Source organism: Geospiza fortis, unplaced genomic scaffold, assembly GCF_000277835.1.
Source record: "Geospiza fortis unplaced genomic scaffold, GeoFor_1.0 scaffold41, whole genome shotgun sequence".
NCBI classification, from domain to species: domain Eukaryota; kingdom Metazoa; phylum Chordata; class Aves; order Passeriformes; family Thraupidae; genus Geospiza; species Geospiza fortis.
In genome coordinates this window covers 1475929-1495541 of record NW_005054299.1, presented here as the reverse complement: position 1 = coordinate 1495541, position 19613 = coordinate 1475929, and the positions used below count along the sequence as shown (strand labels likewise).

The 19613-nt window shown below is 42.5% G+C and overlaps 1 protein-coding gene across 2 annotated transcripts in view; it reads left to right on the top strand.

Moving 5' to 3' along the window:
* The window catches only part of TGFB2 (transforming growth factor beta 2), a 60990-nt gene that overhangs the window by 20177 nt on the left and 21200 nt on the right, over nucleotides 1–19613 (top strand). For both annotated transcript variants that reach the window (XR_004082081.1, XM_005416148.3), the window contains exon 2: nucleotides 17777–17940. Coding sequence is in view for 1 of the 2 variants with exons in the window: in XM_005416148.3 (XP_005416205.1) it covers nucleotides 17777–17940 (164 nt within the window). In the remaining variant the exon portion in view is untranslated. The remainder of the gene's footprint in view (nucleotides 1–17776; nucleotides 17941–19613) is intronic.

Below are 19613 nucleotides of genomic sequence, written 5' to 3'. Positions count from 1 at the left end.
GGATTGAATGTGCATATCAGAGAGACTGTGCATGGATCTCTGCCTCTGATCATGGGCTGTGTCGGGGGTTTTTTTGCACTGTGCTGTCTGTGCTGTGACCCTGGTTCATCAGCTGGTCTTTTAGTTGGTTTGTTGCCGGCTATGTACTTGGAAAAGCAAAATAAAGTTTGGGAATCCTGTTGAAATATATTGTAAACAGCCAGCTGAGTTGCTGGTTGTATGTTAAAGTCACTTGTCAAATTTGAACAGTGTCATGATCATACCTATTTTTGTTTTCCAGACCAACCTGAGAAATGATGAGTAGTATCTGTAGTATGTGCAGTAGTATTCTGTAGTATCTTTTACTCAAGTGCCTACAGGAGGCTGTCAGCTGAGAAAAATAGAGCTCAGCTGTGACTCTCCCCATCTCACATTATTATTATTTTGATTCCTTTTTTCAGATGGAATTAGGATTTGATGCTCTTTCAAAAAAATGGAATTAGGATTTGATGCCCTTTCAAAAAATGGAAGCTATGAAAAGAATGGAGAAAACAACTTCTAAGCATTTTTTCTTTGGCCTCTCTTTTAAAATAACTGAATGAACTAAGAAGTAACTTTTTCTTACTCTTTTCAAGAAATCAAAATAAGGCTGTATCATCTTTCTGACTCAGTGTACAATGTTGGCTAGGTTTGCTATCCCAGACATAGATTTGATATTTATGAGAAAAATAATTTTCTACATTCTTTGGGCTTTTGTTCTTTGGCTAGGGACTACTCAAGTTTCATGCTAGCACAGTTCTCTGCCCTGGTCTCCAGGACAGTGGTATTTCATGTCTTCTAATTAACAGAGATTTTCAAGCATTATTTTTTTCCGGTGGCCTGTACTTGATGCCATGGATTATGTTACTTCGCACATGAGTTTATCCTTTTTTACATTTCCTCTCGCCTTTTTTAGTTCAAGTCTCAGTGGCTCCCTTGCTGTATCCAGGTGCCCTTCCCTCCACCCTTGGGGTAGCTGGCAAGGAAGAAGAAGGCATTATGTATTTGCAGTGCTTTAGGCAAGTGGTGCCACAGACTAACTGGAGATGTGGTTTATCATAGGTAGGTGCTATTCCCCTAATCCTTAGATTAGCACTTTCATAACATTTCCAAAATGAACTATTCAGTCTTTGTTTCCTTTCATTACGCCCTGGAGCCATTGGATCTCCTTGCTTAGCTCTGACTTCGCTCCATTTTGACTCTGTCCTATTGGAAAGAGATGTGTGGTATTGAAAGGAAATATTTTGTATGTGTGTGCGATCCCAGTTAATTTCTGTAGTAACAGACCTCAGTTTTCCTTGCAGTCTGGGAGCACATTACTTTTGCTGCAGTGATGCCCTGAGAGCTTGTTTATCTGCAGTACACCATCAACCCTTGTCTTGCCATGTCCTTTCAGTTGAATAATTTTTAAATTTTTTTGGCAGTGATTTTAGTATTTATGATAATTTTGTGCATTCTAGTAATACTTTTGTTTATGTAAAATAACCTATTGTTGTATAAATTTGAAAATGGCAAAAAACTGTTCTTTGTTGCTTGACTTGACTGTCGGGTGGTAAGCTGGTGTCCCTTACTTCTCATTTGTATCTGTGGTCCTCAGGTGCTGGTAGTATCTGTGTGTCAAGAGTACAGAGCCAGGACAGAGGTGTCACCTCATTATTGATGTAATTCACATGCATTTTGAAGACAAATTCCTTCTGAAGTTTCACCTCTGAAATGTGGAGCTTTTCCTTTTGATGGAGGGTCAGCCTTGGATTGAGGAGAGCTAGAATAGTCCTGAGGCATTTTATGTTTTGTATAGATATGTGTGATATTTCAGTGTCACCTGTTCTTTTGTATCAGCGTTGAGGACGACTCTGGCTCCAGAGTATGTAACCAGTACTTCAGACAAAACACCCAACTCAACAGCAAACTCTTCCGACAGTTCTCTGTTTCACAGCTATTTTCCAGGGCTTGTTCCCTCTGAATATGATCCTTAAACTTAAGTATCGTGTGTAATTTGTGTCAGTGTCATATGTCTGGAGCAGTAAAGATGTACTTCTGGAGCCCTGCTTCTGCAGGCACAGGTCAGCTGAGTAACCTGTGGAGTCCCACCAGTAGGAAGTATGACTAATAATGCATGTAGAGCAGAAAATTTAAAACTTGCATGGTTTTCATGCTCCTTTGAACTAAAGTATTTTCAAATCATTCTTTAGCTTATTCCAAGAAGCTGCTGAGGCATTCCTAGTCTGTTTTGATCCTTAAGAAATGCAGACGCTGACCCTGTAGTTGTTACCCGTATTCATTATCGCAGTCATGGTGTTGTATGATGCAATTTGTGGAGCTCTTTCACTGAATGTGATCTCTGTCTGGAGTCTGCGTTAGTTTTGGATTCTTCTGAATCATAAATGGTCAGAACATCTTTTTCTAATATTTAGTTGGATGTCATTTTGTTAGTCTGAAACATATTCTTTTATATTTTTTGTTTCTTTGTGTGCATGTAAGTGTGTCTGTTTGTATGCACACCTCTTTCTCTAGAGAGTTTTGCCTCAAACAGTTATGCGTGCCCAAAAGAGCAGAAACAAAAGTTGCTTGCCAATGTAAAGCAAATTTTGGGGGGTATTACCATAACAATTTAAAAGAAATTAGGTGAAACTTCAGGTGGAGGGAGAGAGTTGAAATTAATTGAGCAAAACCTGTCGTTAGAATAGGAGGCAATAAGCATTGTGTCGTTGAGCTAGGGTGTAGCTCCATTGTCCTGGTGGTACCTGCCGGAGGTGTGTGTGTCCCTGCCCCGCCACTGTGGTACCGCTGGTGCCCAGCTCTCCTGCACCGCAGTTCTGTTATCATGGGGTCTCCTCCAGGATGTGAGAAGGCTCCCCAAGGACAAAGGAATTGGGAACTCCTTTGTGGTGATGTCTGTCCAAAAGCCAGTTCTCTGCAGATGGATCTCAGGCAGGTGGCGGCACTCGGAGTGATTGATATTTGTAGCATTTCGGGGAAAGACGTTTATCTTGCGCTTTGGAAAATCCAACTGGATCAATCTGGCTGTTTTATTTGGACACAGGAAAGCCAGTCTAGCCTTGTAAGCTGAACACTCACAGACAAGAATAGCACAGACAAGAGCTGAGTGCCCACTATGATACGGACTTCTGCCATTTCCTTGTGTGTTAACCTGTCACAAGGAGGAGCCACGCTATAAAATGACATTTTCGTGTCTGTAATGCCCTGTGTTACCTTGTACAATGCCAAAAGAGGGTCCATACCTGCAGCAGCCATTGCAGTGAACCATACCCCTTCTCCTTATTCCCAACTCTCCCAATTTTCTTCCATCCCAGACACTAGAAGGTTAAGGTATAAAAACTGAATATATTGTAACAAAAAAACCCCTTAATCCTTTTTCAATCTGTATGTGATTTTACTCCAGACAAGGCAACTTTCCAGATTTACATAAACTAACATTTGAAATGGGATGGTTTTAAGAGTCAGAAAACTGTCTAGGACATCTTAGTATGTTAACTTGAAATTATTCAGGAAAAATAATTTTTTTTCATCTCTTTTTTTCCTTCTTTTTTGTTTCCTTTTTTTTTCTTGCTTTTCTGGCAATACATTATTTTAAATTTTTTTTATTTTTTTTTAATTGTATCACTGCTCAGGAATGATATGGGGGGGCTCTCATGTGCTCAGAAAGGCCATTGTTTACTCACTCTTCCTGTGCTTGGACCAGTAGAAACTGGAGGCCACAGTTAAGATCAGACTGGAAAGAGGTGGATTTGCTCAAAAAGTAGACTGTTGGAATAAAACATTTTTAGTCATAAGTACCTAGAATGTTTCCAGGCGTTGGATTAAAAAAAAGATCAAGATGGAACAAGAGGGTCTGAGAAGCTATGGTCTTCCCTTGTACACCTTGCTACTAGTCAGAAGTTCTTACATAAACATCTGTGATGAATATTGGTGTCTTTTCAGATTCAGAGGCATTTTGGTTTTTTCTGTTTCAAATTTTGAGAGGCATTTTGGTCCAAGGCTTCTGAGAATTAGGTTAGCAAGGCATAACCTTGTAAATTAGTCAAGTTATACCATTCAGAGCTTGTACCTGTTGGGTTGGCCAGCCATTGCATTCCCATGGGAGAGAAGCTGGGAATGCTCTCTCTTCCTAACTTGTGCTGACACAAAGCATCTAATACATACAGTAAATTAGTAGAAGCAAGTGTTAAATTCAGAAGAGCTCTTCCAACCTTAGGGGGTCTTGCAGTTCTGAACAGAGCACTTGGAAGTTAGCATTAGTTAAGACTGAGTCTGTATGGACACAGCCCGAGGTTAGAAGGTGAGAAATGCTTAGAGTTTATCCATGCCAACATATGCTACATGGTGCCAATCAATAAGGCTTGATTATAAAGAGGATTGTGACTTAGTTGTTGCTTTGTGTCTGTTCTTAAGTATCAGCTGGCTCTCAGTGCTATTCTGTAAACTCAGTTACAGAATGACGGAAGTTTGTCCATGTTGGTCCTTGCTGTTGTGCAGTTCATAATGTGACAGGCAAGGATCCTGTAGGACAAAGCAGGAGACCCCAGCCATTACCTTCTTTCTCTTGTCTGTAATTTGTGAAGGATGATAACAAAAATGTACGTGTATATTCCAGATGGAAAGGTCTCTTTGAGATGCTGCTCTTTTCAGAGACTCCAAAAAGGCATCTAGCACTCTTATCTTCTCTTAGTGGCATTTCTTAGAGAGCATTTCTCTAAACTTGGTTTTGTTTTTTGAGAGGTTTGTACAGTCGTGGGAATCAATATCTTTATTTTAATTGAATAAAGCCAGTCAATAACTGTTTGGCACCAGGCAACAAGGTACGTATGAGGCTCCAAGAAGAGACTCTGCTGAGCTCTAGATGCTTCACATTCCAGACCTGTTACCTTGCAAGTGTAATATTTACTGAGCTTCATTTCAGCTGGAGATGAAGAGCAGCAAGCCTGTGAAGAAGGGCCTTAGGGGGATTTTAGGCTTGCAGAAGAAAAGCTTGACTGAACTGGTACAGTGTGCTAAATTCTCCCTAGGTAATTGACTTACATGAAGATGTATAAAGAGCAATCACTCATGGGCAGTTTGTCCATGCTAAAATCAACATGTAAAAGGAAAACAAGAAAAGGAAAGGAAAGGAAAGGAAAGGAAAGGAAAGGAAAGGAAAGGAAAGGAAAGGAAAGGAAAGGAAAGGAAAGGAAAGGAAAGGAAAGGAAAGGAAAGGAAAGGAAAGGAAAGGAAAGATGGCTTACTCTAGCTGTGAATGAAAAACACCAAGCATTTGTGTTTGCAAATATGAATGGATTCTTCAAAAGGCACAAGAGTGGTTCCAACACTTCTGCTTCTCTGCACGTTTTGATTGATTCCCAGATGACTTTATCAATTCAGAGGACCTCTGTAGAGGGGGTCATGGTCCATGGTTTAATTGGTGCTTGAAATCTTGTTTAGAAACAGAGTTAGTAAATGAGCAAAGCTGAAAAACTGGAAGTTATAGACGTTTTTAATGCGTGCAAATCATAAAATCCAAAGCCCGAGTATATGTGAGGAAGCTTTGCAAAATCACTCTGATATTGCATGTTTCAGTCCCATAGGAGTGCTGCTGGAGAATTATTTCAGACTTCTGTCTACCAAGCTAAGTAGCAAGGAGAATTTGGATCTAGTTCAGTTGCACTTTATTGGATTATGCCTTCATGGTATTGTAGCTGAAAAAAAAAAGGCTGTGATTCCAAATATGGTGTGCGACAATTGTACAAATTCCTTAATCCTGTTTTCCATTCATTTATATAGTAATTAAAACCATAAACCTGGAAACTGTTTTCACAGGCAACTTTCATTTGAGACCTATTTGATTTCCTGTGGTTTATGGCTGTATATTCAATTTTAGTCTCTTCCAGAAGAGGGTAAAACCTGATGGTTTTACCTTCATTACCAGTCTGTGCCTTGGCTTTTTTTTCTTACAAGTTGTTCAGAACATGACAATGTGATTTTGGGGGGAAAGAAGTTTATTTTGTTTTGTTCTCCTTAGAGAGCACCACAAAATGCACTAATGAAAGAATAATCATAAGCTTAAAGAGGAAGGAAAGTTTTAAGGGACTAATTGAAGAGGGAAAATGCCTGAGTGGTTTAAAGGAATGAAATGGTGGGAGAGCTCCAAGTGAGATGAGGCAGCAAAAGTAAAAGAGCTGCCACCAACTGTGATGAATGACATATGTGCACCTAAAAACTGTGGTTGTGGGGCTGCATAAATACGCAGATAGGAGGAGGAAAAGGAGAGTTCACAGTTTCAGAGGTGCATTGCCTTACATGCAACCTACAGCCATAGGTAACAGGACTTGGTGCTCCAGACCTTTGGCAAAGGGACACTGCTCTTTCTATGTCCATCATAAAAGGAAAAGTAGCTTAGGACAACTTGGTTTATGGTATACCCTTACTCAAGAGTCATCCGTGACTGAGCAAAGACTGCTGCCCTGCTGGGTTCTGTGGGATGCACTGTTTAATTTCATCTCTGTGCAAGGGACCTGCCTTGACCAACTTCTGTCAGTTGAAACTGTACTCTCTTCCCATGCTGAAACCAAAAAAAAATCTGGGGAGACTGGATGACTCTATCTAGCCTGGAATGTAATCTGGGCTGGGGAGGCCTGGAGAGTGTTAGTAGGAGGTGACTGTCCACAGGCCAGCCTGAGAAGGGTGGAATGAGCAATCTCTGCAGAAGGTGGATGCTCATTTTCACCTCTATCATGAGGAGTGTGAACTGCCAAGGCCACCAACAGCAGGAAAGCTATTTCCTACTCCTGCTACTGCTCCTGCTCAGGGGAAGCCTTTCAAAACACAGGCTGGGTAGGTTCGGAAAGCAGTAACAAAAATCACATTCCAAGTGTGAGCTGCATGGAGGATTTGATCCTGTAGGCTCTCCTCAGTCTGAGGAGCATCACGAGGACTGGGTTCAACCTGTGCTCTCTCACTGCTATGGGCTCTGAGGCAGGAAATCCTTTAAGTATGTGGCTGCATGAAAAGCTCACAGGGTGACTTTGAGAAGATTCTGTTTAGAGGAAAGCTTATGTCTGTGCTCTTTCTCTGAAGCAGAGTGGTGGGCTTCTTGCCCTGCTACTGTGCTAAATATTCAAACTGGTTTTACCACTTATATCACTTAGATTGAATTCCAGCTGATTGAATTGCCCTGCAGATGTATAAGAGGAGAAATAAAACATTGGACTTGAGATCAAGAGAAGTGATACTTGGATTATTCTGTGCTAAGGTAGAGAGGCACATAAACACAGCAGCTTAAACTGAATTGTGAAATAGCCTGAGAATGTCTTTTTGCTGCCATTTCCTTGATTTCAACACTACTGAGTTTGTCATGTATGACGGCTTTGTGGTTGTTGTGACACTGTTGGAGAAAATTGGATTTGGGAAAAGTTTTCTTAGTTCTTTAAATAATTCGGAATGTTTTCCAGTTCTGTTTTTTTCTCTCCAGTGCAGCTTTGTTCTGCAGCACTACATTTTTGTAATGTAGATTTTTGTATAGTTGCATTGCCCTGGCATAATAAAATCCTTAGGACATGTCCCAGAGATTTCCTGCCATCCCTGTGGATTTCATAACAAAGCTTGTGATTAGGAGCCCTTCTACGCAGAGGATTAAAATGGAGATGGCATTCAGGACTTAAAAGGCAGCTCAAGTCATCCAGCACTAAAGGTGCAGGTTGGAGCCTGCGAGGAGCGTGTTTGCTGTCAGGGTGCAGCAGCCTGATTTTACAGACAGACAGACAGATGGATGACCACAGCTCGCCTTAAGGGAGGTTACTGAGTCCATCTGCTTAGAGAGGTTAGCCTTGTAAACCCTGGTTCCTGGCACTGACAGGATATGCCTGTGCTTCTGTCCGAGGATCAGGCTTAAACACAGTCTGCCTCACTGGAGGTCCCCAAAAGACCACCCTGGTCCCCAGCTCTGAGGGCACCTGACCAGGCTGGTGCTGTAGGACCAATGTCCCGGGACTCTTCCCAGCATCCTGACCCTGTGGGCTGGTTGGCTTCTCTGCCTTGGGCACTGCTGAGGGAGTGCAGCTTTCTTACCTTACCATGGATGGCCAGTCCCCCGCCCAGGCAGCAGGGTGCTGCTGCCTTTGGCCTCATGCCTGTGGAAACCCTGGAGCTGAGAGGAGGGAGAGATGCAGAGTGTGCAGAGCTGTGTGCAGGCATGCCAGGCTCTCCTCATAGACTGACAGGGAAGATAGATTTATAACAGAAATAATTTTCTGTGTGAATTTGAGGGATTCAATAAAAGTATGTCTGAACAAAGCGTATTTTTTAAATATAGTTCATTAGTAAAATGGAACAGTAGTGAAGCCGGTTTGAATCCTGCTGGATGGGCTGTGAGTGCAAGTGAAATTCATCAGAAGGGTGTCAGGAAGAGGAAGGATTTAAAAAAATAATAAACATATATAGACTTTCTCAAACACACACACATAAATCTAACCTTACACCTAATCTCCTGTTGAGAAGACAAAATGTTTTTCTGAGATAAAAATTATTCAAGGTGTCTCGGGTTTGGGGTGGAGGTTGGAGCACTGATGGCTGCTAGGGGGTTTCAGGCACTGCAGTCAGCATCCCAATGTCCGTGTAAAGCAGTGGGATACACAGCAGTGCAGCTGAACTTGTGATCATGTCTGCCTCATCAGGTTGCCAGCAGAGAGGTCTCTTCTTACAGAGGGTACCACTTCAGTAGCATGCAAGCAGAAGGAGTTTGGGAAATGGAAGAGAAAAATGTCTCTGTTACAGGGAAGACTGCTGGTCAGTCCTGTGAGCGGCAGAAGGTTGGTTTGCTCTGTTTTCACTTGCTGAGGTCATTGCAGCCATAAAACCTCAGCTGAACTGTGCCAGCGAGTCAAGTCTTACTCTGCCTGTGAGAAAGGTTTGTGTTCCCTGGTGAGCTTTTTCTTTTTGCCCCACCTTATTTCTTTTTTTTAAGATGAGATAGGCAATTGTACTTGCAATTCTTCCTTATGATTCCTAGCTGAAAGAGGAGCAGCCTTTCATGAAGAGAGATGAAAGACACAAGGAGTATTTTTCTTACATTCCAGTGTAAGTAGAATAGCGAAGTACATACCTGAGACGTTTCCAAACACAACACACATCTATTTACATATTTGATTTCAGTGGTGATACATGATAACCTGGGATTTCATTCAAAGGATCCTGATGGGGATTTGAAAGGAGTTCTTCTTCCCTGAATGTTCACAAAATAACTGCTGAAAGCTGAAGGGCCTTTTGTTGGCAGATAAATTCACAGAGAGGCTGGAGACAGTTTCCTTGTGCTGAAAATCTTCTCTGTGCTTGCAGTTGCAGGGGTAAATTCCTTGCCCTTTTGAAAGTGTTGGGAATGTTTGGTCGGTGACTTCACTGGGACCAAAACTTTACTCAGGTTTTGGAGAGGCTTTGGCATCTTTGTAAGTTGTTCTAATGCCTGTTGACAGACACAGCAGCTTTCCTGTTAGCTTGTCATGCACCTTGCCTGCAGAGAAGGATCAGCTTCTCCTGAGAATGGTCATGGCCTTACTGTGCTGGCACCCAGCACAGGAGTGAGGGACACATCTGAAGATGTGTTTTTCTGTCTCACTATGAAAATTGCAGTGTTGCATACACAGCAGCGAGATTAGGGGGGATTCATGTGTGAAAGAGCAAGTGGTTTTGCTGTACCTTTACCCCATATGTTTTAACCTGCCACAAGATTAAGACTTCTTTGTTGAGAAACAAAGACAGCAGTCGGGTTTGTGTTTACATTCCCTCTCTGGCTGCTTTGCATGACAGGTGATGTGTAAAGAGGACTTTGAGAAGAGGAGAATTGAGGTCAGACCTTTCAGACTTCATAAAATGCGTGGAGGTTTTTATTTGTGAAAGATGGTCTGGAATGGAAAACTCAGCATTTGCCGCTCTCCAAAATAATCCCAAGTAATTAAGTTACCCCAATTAAGCATTGCTCAAATGGCTCAAACTTCAGACCTGAGAACAGAGCTCAAGTGATGTTTCAGTGTTGTTCGCATTACCCAGCCCCTGTGTTTCAGCATGGACAAGGGAAAACGAGCCCAACAGCCTGGAAAGCTTTGTAGGCAGGCAGAGAGAGCAGGGTCTAGTGACTTCATATGGTGGAATTTCTCTTCAGGAAAGTCACATTCAAGCAGTCATAAAGGCAGGGGCAGAAGGTGTCTCTTGAGCCCTGTGCAGGTGCTGTCATGTGAGGTGCTGGTTTATCTGTTCCCATCTACTCTCGCTTTTGCAAATAGGGAAAAGAAATACCAGTCCTGGGGCCTGTGTGCTACTTTGTGTCCAGAGGGTCTGTCCCCTAGGAGGGATTCCATGCTCCTTTTCAAGAAATAGGAGTATTTGGGAGCGGTCACACCAAATATGCCTGGGTTGGAGTTCTGCTTTTGTGTTCCTGAGAGGGACCAGACAGTTTCCGCTTTCATCTTAGCCAGAGGTTTCAGTGATTTCAACAAGTTTTTGATTCTCCTCCAGCTTCAGAAGTTTGGATCCAGGCAGTTGATTCGAGAGGCTCAGTGTTTATTCAGATTCTTCTAGAAGTTAATGCTCAGAGAATTTTGTTTTATAGCAGAAGTGATCTTCTGGGCAGCCTTTGCTTTCTTCACAGTTGTGGAGGTAAAGTGAACTTTCCTAAAGGAATTCACACAACAGGACACACTCTCAGAACAGGAGGCTGTAAAGGACCAGGATAGTGTCTTGTAGTTGCCTCAGGACTGCTCTGTGGTGGTAAAGTAGTTACAAGGTTTTTTGCAATCTCTGTACTGATTTACCTTACCATACATCTGGAGATGTAAACTCATACATGCAGTCTGTACCCTTAGTTCCAGGTGTCTCCCTGTGTGTTCCACAGGTGTCACCTTTTGCTCCAGACATCCCACACAAACAACTGATTTCCTCCAAAGTAAGTTGTGTAGCTTGTCTGGAAGGACTATGTATGTTTTCCTTAAGTATTTTTCTCCCATTGCTGAAACACATTCAGATTTTCTAATCTTCCCTGCAATGAGCAGTGATGGGGGACAGGTTTTTTTCCTGTGGCAGGCTGCACCACCTGTACTCTCCCTCCCCTTGCATCAGGAGTGTGTGAGGCAGTAGTTCCTCCCTGTCATTCACAGGGTCCTAGAGACTCTGTCTGACACTTTTGGTCGTCTCAGATACAGCAGAATGCTCCTGCAGCTTTTCTCTTTAGTATTAAATTTGACTCTTCTTTGCCTTTTGGGTGATGGAATAGCTGGGAACATTTTCAAAAAGTGATTCATTTGGGGCATCTGCTGTAGCCCAGACTCTTGGTGTTGCACCTCATAGGAGATAAACAAACGTGTGTGATGTTGGCCTGGTTTTTTTATTTCCTTATGGAACCCATAAGAGAGGGAGGAGATAAGAAGCCATCACTGATTGTTCGGGATAGATATTTTCTCTTCCTTCTTTCTGGCTGATATGAGTAGTATGGACTTCTTCATACTAAGTGCTGCTTTGGACTGAGTGTACAAAGACTAGTAGCTTGAAAATAATTGTGAAAGTGTGGCAGAGAGAGGATCCAGTGGAAGAAAGGATCTCAATGAGGGCTTTCTGGCTGATGAGGTTCACTTAAAGCAGACAATTCAATGATATAGCAAAATTACAGCTCTTCTTACGATGGTCTGCATACCCAAATAACATCCAAAGCAGTCAGTTTCAGCTGCAGCATTTAAACACAGTTGAGGTTAAACTTGCAACACAATTTGACCCAGCCCAGGGAAAACAACTACAAAAAAAAAAAAATTAAAATGTGTTGAATTGTTACAGCCTTAAAGCAGCAAAACAGCAGTGGTGGTAGCTTTTCTAGGCAAGGTTTGTTGCCCACTGTAAGACTCACATCGACCTCCAATGTGCTAATAGGGATGAAGTGACAGAAATGAAGGGAGCCTGTAATAAGATGCCCTTCTCTTTGCATCTTTATGGTGACCCACAAAGCCAGGACTTAAACCCGTTTTGTACAAGAATTCTATGCAGCAGCTTTGCTACACCACTGACAATTACTTGAGTTTGTTTTACTTCTTGTCTTTGTGAGAACTTGAAACCTAAACTTAATCCTGTGATTCTTCAGGGGATAATTACAATGTCTCAGAATCCTTACAATGCCAGTTGCATTTTGACCCAAAGACAACTGCAGGATGTTTTTCACCATTACAGAATGTAAAAGTACAAAAGACAGTTGTGTAAAAGTGTCAGAGTGCATCAAACTCCAGAGCAGTAGGAGTACCTTGAGGGAATGAATTATTTGGGTAGCTGGAAACCTGGCTAGCAGATCTGTTTGCTGTTGAAGTCATTGCTTTGGCTAGTCATCTTTTGAGTCAGTCTTGGTGAAGCAATGAGGAAGTAGCAGCAGAACCAGAAGGCTCTTGTCAGATTTTAAGTAAGGAGCACATAATTCATAAATGTGTCCTCCAAAAATTCCCTCTTTGCCTCATTGTGCCTGTTTTTCAACCTGGTATGTCCTGGGGTTGTTTACTTTTCATATATTGTCATAGATCTTAAATGTGTTTCAGAAAAGGAATAGCAAGTGGTTCAACTGTGAAAAACATGTCACAAAATCTGGTAATTAGGTAGTTACTCTTTCTCAACCTACTGTGTTCCCAGTGGGTTTTTTCCTGACTTTCAGCACACAGTCCCTCCTCAGTAGCAAATGGTTGATGACAGATAAAGGTCATACCTCAGAGACAGCTTGGTAGATAAAAACTGGAATATTGGAGTAAGTCTCTTACACTACTTCTGTACTGTCTGACTTGGAAGCCTTGCTGCAAGAGCCTGGAAGTGATGCCTGAGGAAGAATGGCACAAGTGTTCCATCCAAGAGCACTGATCAGCTAATGGAAGTGCTCATAGCTTAGTGTCATAGTGGGACAGAGGTTCAGAGCTAATGGGAAGGCGATGTATGACTGATTTATTCCAGTTCCTGGATGTGACCTGTGGCTTCCATTATTTGGTCCCCTTTGATTGCAGAGAGGCAGTTTCCAGCAGGATTTTGCAGTCACATCAGGGTCAGGAGGGGTGAGCAGAGTGATTATTATGGGCTTTGGGAGCCCAGATGCATTAAACAAGCTTCTAATTTCTTGGAGAGACTTTCCCTGGAAAAGAGGAGAGGATTTGTGACTGAAGTGTGCCTGACAGGAAGGATGGGATCCTGCTGGAAAGATGTGCTGTCACAGCTGACAAGATGTTCATCCTTCCAGCGCATGCTGCTTCACTTACCGTGTCTGCATGTCTTTGGAGGCAGCCTGACCCAGCTCCTGGCAGGGACCCCAGAGCTGAGCAGGGAGAGAAATTCACACAGAGGGAGAAACGATGTCACGTTATGCTGCTTGTTAGGAAAAAACCCATAGAATTTGCTATCAGTGAGCTGAAATCTAAACAGCCTAAATGGTCCTAATAGTCAGAGAGGTTAGGGAAGCTTGCCAGAGCATGGAAAGCATAACAACTGCATTTAATAACAATCAAGCTACTCTTATAAATATTTGCATGTGCTGCTTCAAAGCCTACTACACAGTCATTCATGTGCTGCAGTTAGAAAGATGAGGAGGGGGAAAAAAGGAGAGCGAGAAGAAAAGGGCACTCCGTGTTTTGTAGCTGCCATAATAAAGGATGGGCAAAGCACCAGAAAGAAAAGAAAAAGGAAAAGAAACCCTCCAAAGTTTAATAAACACAAAAGGGAATAAAAATAAATCTTTGGAGCATTTATTACAAGCCCTCGATGGAAGGATTAGATTGAAGCTCTCAGCCTTTCCAGCGTGGGTGTATGTGTGAAGGCGGCCTGTCTGGCCTCTTCCAACGAGAAAAGAAAAGTTGTTTACATTTCTTAACTTGGGCTGTGCATGTAATTGATTTCTTTTTGTTTCAATAGCAGAAATGAAAATTCAGAGGGGAAAAAAAAGCCTCATTTGGATACAATTGAATTTAGGTCTTTTTCCTCGCCAGAACGAAAGCTCAACTCTCAGAAGAGCTGTGTCAAACAGAGTGTTTTGTTTCTCCTGAAATGTCAGGACATGCAGTACTTGTGAGGAAAGCTGTGGAAATGCAGGGCTCAGTTCATCAAACACAACTGCGCAAGGCAGAAGTGTCATCCTTTTATGCAGGTTATTCCTGGTTTGGGGAATATCTTCAGCGTGAAACAAACTTCCTATCCCTGCTTTCAGTTTCAGGGTGCTTGACTGCACCTTGCTCTCCTCCCAGGTGCTCCTGGGGGCCTGTGTGCTGTTTTGGATGGTTGGTCAGAGAATGTGTCCAGTCTCTCCCATGGACAGTGTTCAGCCTGGAGCAATACTGCAGGCTGTATTGGGATGGGTCTCCTGCACCCTCCCATTGGTGTTTTTCTGCTTTGTCAGAGCAGGGCTGCTTTCTGTCCAGGCTGCTGGCACAGGAGCCTGCTGGATATTGAACAAAGTCTGTAAGAGGCACAGAAACCACAGTGTCCTTGTGCACTTTATTTATCACTCACATACCAGAGTACATTTCAACCTGGCAGTTCGGACTGTTCCATGTAAAGCAGCTGATGAAGTTTCAGACAGTTCAAGACAGAAAAAAAAAAAAAAGACAGACAGAAAAAGAGTAAACTTGTGATGCTCGGTGTTTAGCAGCCTAAAGGGAGGAGGAGGATGGATGCTGCCTTCACCTTCTCCAGCTGTGTTGTGTAACTTGTCTCAGCTGTGGTGATTGTGATTGTGGTTATTATAGCTGAAAGTCTTCAGGTTTTTTTGATGATTGATTTAATGACTAATTTAAAAACTATAAAAATGGAACCTTCCATTGCATTTACTATTCTCTCTCCCACCAAAACAAAAGAAATCTGTTTTCCTAGCTACAGGAAATGTATTGATTTAATTCCACTCATTGATGATAATAGTTCAAAGAATATACCTCAGGAGTCTAGTCTGCAACAGGGTAATTGTGACTGCAGACTAGCGTGGTCAGAGCCATCCTGGTGTCTGCTGGAGTCATGGGGCCAAAACCAGAGGGGGGTGCAGAGGTATCCAACTGAATCTGAATTGATAAAACTGTCAGGTTAAGGTGGAGTCACAGAGAGAGATAAATTGCAGCATCTGAGATCACTTAAAGGCCAATCCAAAAGCCTGTAGACTCCATGGGGTTCTTAGCCTTCCTTTAAAGAGAGTTGCACGTCTCATTTTTCAGTCTTCATGTTGATTAATTTTCAAATAAACCCCAATTGTGCAGTCAGCCATTCCTTCTTTTTTTCATCTGTCCATGAATAATGCCTTTTCCTCATTTGACTTCTTGTGGATACTGTCATGAATGATAGAGTAAAGAAATCAAATTTCTTATGTGAGGTTTTATATATAAAGATGTAAAACTGTCTTACAAGAGAGATGAAACTTCTGTAAGGCAAGAATTCCTGCTTACTCATAGAGGGTTTCCCATGCCTGCCTTCCAGTGGAAGGTAAATACTTGTTTGCAATGTATACAAATGCACATAATGCCACACAAAAATGGGCACACTGAAAGAGTATTCATTCTCTGTCTTCCTTATGTATGAAGGAGAGAAAAAATGTAAGTGCAGGAATGGCTCAGGAATATCCACTCAGATACATATTCAGAGGTTTGTAATACACAGCATCTAAAACAAAGAAACTGGAAAGAAGGCCTACAAATATAGCACAGGAAGGTTCTAGGAATAAGAAGCTAAATATAAACCAAGCTGACAGTTAAATAGGGCTTTTCAATCTAAAATAAAGTCAAGATGGACAGGGTTTGTCTGTGCCAGGGCAAGTGAAGGGCTGCTAGTTTGGCTTGTCCACAGTGAACGAAGTGGTAGGTTGATGCCTCAAACAAATGACAGGGAAGGACAACTTACAACTCATCCTGGAAGCATCAATCTTATATATACATATTATTATGCCAAATTATATTCCTAGTAGGATTAGGTTTGGCTGAAAAGCAAGTAGTAGTCTTGGAGTTTCCTACAGCAGGAAAAATAAACTGAAGATACTATTTCTCTCTTAAAGAAGGATGTAATCTCGGAACCAAGTAGCTTTTATAAGAATTTGCAAAATATATCAAGGTCATAGTGGCATACAGTTAAGTGTTTCTCACAATCCCTTCCCTTGGTGTTTTGAGAGACTCTGGCACTGGTGTGTTGCTGATGGGAGAGAGGAGCCGCTTTGGTGTAGGAGTAATTTGCATCTGTTTGACTTTGAGTTCTCACTCTGAGATTGTGGCAGTTTCCTCTCAATGAGCACGGTAGCCAAGAGTAGTGATTATGATGCCTGGGGGGTTATTTTCAAGCACTGCAGATGTGAAAATCTGAGAACCTTTTTTTTTTTTTTTAATTAAGTGGAATCATAAGGAAGCCTGGAGTTTCCTCTTCATAGTTGTACCTGTTTGATCATACTGAGAGTCTGCTTTGGGAAGTACTCCTTCAGAGGATTTTTTTGAAGTGCTTTGAGAATTTGTCATCTCTCACTTACAATGCATCTACAGTTGAGGCTGAGATTATTTCTTATGATCAAAGATTTTCTTATAGCTGCATTTATTAAATAGTCAGTTTGAACTTCCTCAAAGTGCTACAACAGGTGGGTTATTAAACATGTAACTGTGAGAACACATGTGCTTCCTCAGCTGAAAATGCCTCCCCAGCCCCCAAATGCAATTTTCCTTTCTCTTTTTGTTTTCTAATTTATCCACTTGTTTTCACACTGTAAGAAAATAAGAAACTTCCCTTCATTTGAACTGAGATTTTTTTAGGCCTTACAGTAATTTCTTCTCCCCTCTGGGGAGTGTGAGTTTGTCTCCTTCCACTCTCTTCCCCATTTCTTCTGCAGTGAGTTTGGGTGTGAGGCAGGAGTGCTGCAGGCAAACTTCTCCTGGTGCTGCTGCTCCGGACAATGTGAAAGGGCCTCAGATGATGACTGAATGCCTTAAGGTTTCCTGGTTTGTGCAAAACTGCCTTGCTGCTTACCCTTGGTCAGGGTTTACCACTGGGAAGGAGAAACACTATTTTGAAACCTAAACTGAGATGTCTGACACTGCTGTTGAAGACTTGAGCCCATTTTTCAGGGTTTTTTTTTTCTGCTTTTACCAAATTTATAGTAAGGGGTGTTATGTTTATGGCTTTTACTGCTTTCAAGGGGTCAAAATTCATGTAATCCTGTTCATAGTGTCTGCTGTCTGCTTGCCTTTTCCCCTTGTTTTCCTTCCTCTTTTCTTCCAGCCCTCATCACTATAATTAGAATTACTATTTTGTTCCAAAAATATCCTTTAATAACTAGGTATGGAATAAAATCTGAAGCTGGCTAATTCGTACTCCATATTCTGAGGGAAAGTGGGTTTCAGAAAACATATAGATCAGATGAGCTGCTGTTATTTGTTGTCTTAGCAGATCCCTGTGAACTTTCTGTAAGCCTGAAGGCATTTACCATGTACCAACTGCTATGTTTTTTCCTCAGCTCATAAGTATTCAGGATTTTCCACCCATAGGTTGTTGAAAGAGGGGAGGTTTAAATGCATGACCTGAAGTAGAGTTGAAAGTAGTTGTTAATCTCTGTTAATATGGCAGTCTTATAAAAAACACCAGGGGTTGATTCTCTTAATTTTTATTAAATTGTTAATAGTACTAAATTGACCATTGGAAACTGAACCACGCTTCAGGTATTTCCCTGTCTGAGGCTGTCTTGTATTAAGATGTTTGAAGGAACAGTGGTTTTTGTCACCAAGAGAAGGAATAAAACCCCACTGCTTTCTTGCAGACACCATCCCGCCGAGCTATTACAGCCTATATTTCCGAATCGTCCGGTTTGACGTGTCGGCCATGGAGAAGAACGCCTCCAACCTGGTGAAGGCCGAGTTCAGGGTCTTCCGCCTGCAGAACACCAAGGCGCGCGTGTCGGAGCAGCGGATAGAGCTGTACCAGGTACGGAGGCACCTGCCAGCCTCAGCTCCCACATTGCTGCTGCAAACCCATCCAGCAGGCAGAGCAAACCTGGGGACGAGCACGTGGGTCCCCTGTCTGCAAAGCAGCATCTCACTGCAGTGCCTTCCCTAGAAAGGACTTCACTCGAAACCATGCAAAGCTGAAATGTGCAAACTTTTTCTAGCAGTAAAGCCTCAGGACTGCAGAGTTTTGAGCCAGCAGTGTGCCCAGGTGGCCCAGAGGGCCAATGGCACCCTGGCTTGTATCAGCAGTAGTGTAGCCAGCAGGACCAGCATAGTGATTTTCCCTCTCTGTTCAGCCCTGGTGAGCTCGCATCTCAAATCCTGTGTCCAGTTTTGAGCCCCTCACTGCAAGGAGGTGCTGGAACATGTCCAGAGAAGGGTAAAAAAGTTGGGCAAGGGTTTAGAGCGGGAGTCTTGTGAGAAGTGGCTGGGGGATCTGGGGCTGTTTAGCCTGGAGAAAAGGGGGCTCCGGGGTGACCTTATCACTCTACAACTCCCTGAAAGGAGGGTGTAGCCAGGTGGAGATTGGCTTCTCCTGTGCAACCAGCAACAGGACAAGAGGAAATGGTCTTGAGCTGCAGCACAAGAGGTTTGGGTTGGACATCAGGAAGAATTCCTTCACTGAAAGGGTGGTCAAGTATTGGAACAGGCTGCCCAGGGAGATGGTGGAGTCACCATCCCTGGAAGAGTTCAAGAAATGACTGGACTTAGTGCCATGGTCCAGTTGACATGGTGGTGTTTGGTCAAAGATTGGACTCCGTGATCTTGGAGGTCTTTTCCAACCTTAGTGATTCTGTGTTTCACAGCATATAAAAAAAATTAAAAAAAAAGTGAGAGAACAAGATATCAAAAAAGTTATTCCCAAGATCTCTGTCTCCCAACACCTGACCTGAACTGTAGTTTACATAGAGGTCAAATTCCTCTCTCTGGCCCGTGTTCAGGAGAAGCTTTTTTAAGACTTCCTTGTAGAAATTGAATTAAAACTGAATTGCAAAGCTAAGGAGTTTCAAACCTGGCTTCTGTATAGTAGTCCAGGGGTTGAGGCGAGGGAGTGGACACTTCAGGGATTGTGGAGTGAGTAAGAAAATGCCCCATGACTCACTCCTGAGTGTTGACAAGATTTATGTCATTTAATCTTTAAGGACTTTGGAGCCTTTAACCTCATTTAACAGAGTCTGTGCATTTGTGCAAATACTGTCTAGAGCATATTTCATCTAAAGCATAGTTCTCCTCACTGAGAAACACAGCAACTAAAAGGGGCCCAGCTCCCAGAAGTTTTACACTGAGTAAAACTTGTGGTTGTTCCAGCAACCTGTGACATGTTCTGCTGAAAACCCTGATGGATAGAATACCACCTTGTAAAAGTGTATAGAGACCTTCTTTAGCTCTGTTCTTACTGCCTGCATTAGCTGTGCAGGTTGGATCCAGTGGGTGCAAATTTGAGTCTTCTCCCTCACTTTGAATGTTCAGCTTTTCCTGCCTGGTCTGGTCAAGTGGAAGCCAAACTTGAAGCAGAGAGAGGGGACACTTTGGGTTCACGGGCTCACTGAAGTGATAGTAAAATCACTCATGGAGGCTGACAGCAGGAAAAGTGCATTGTTCTGTTTAGTTGTTGTTTAAATGTAGGAAAAGCTTAATTCCCATTTGAAT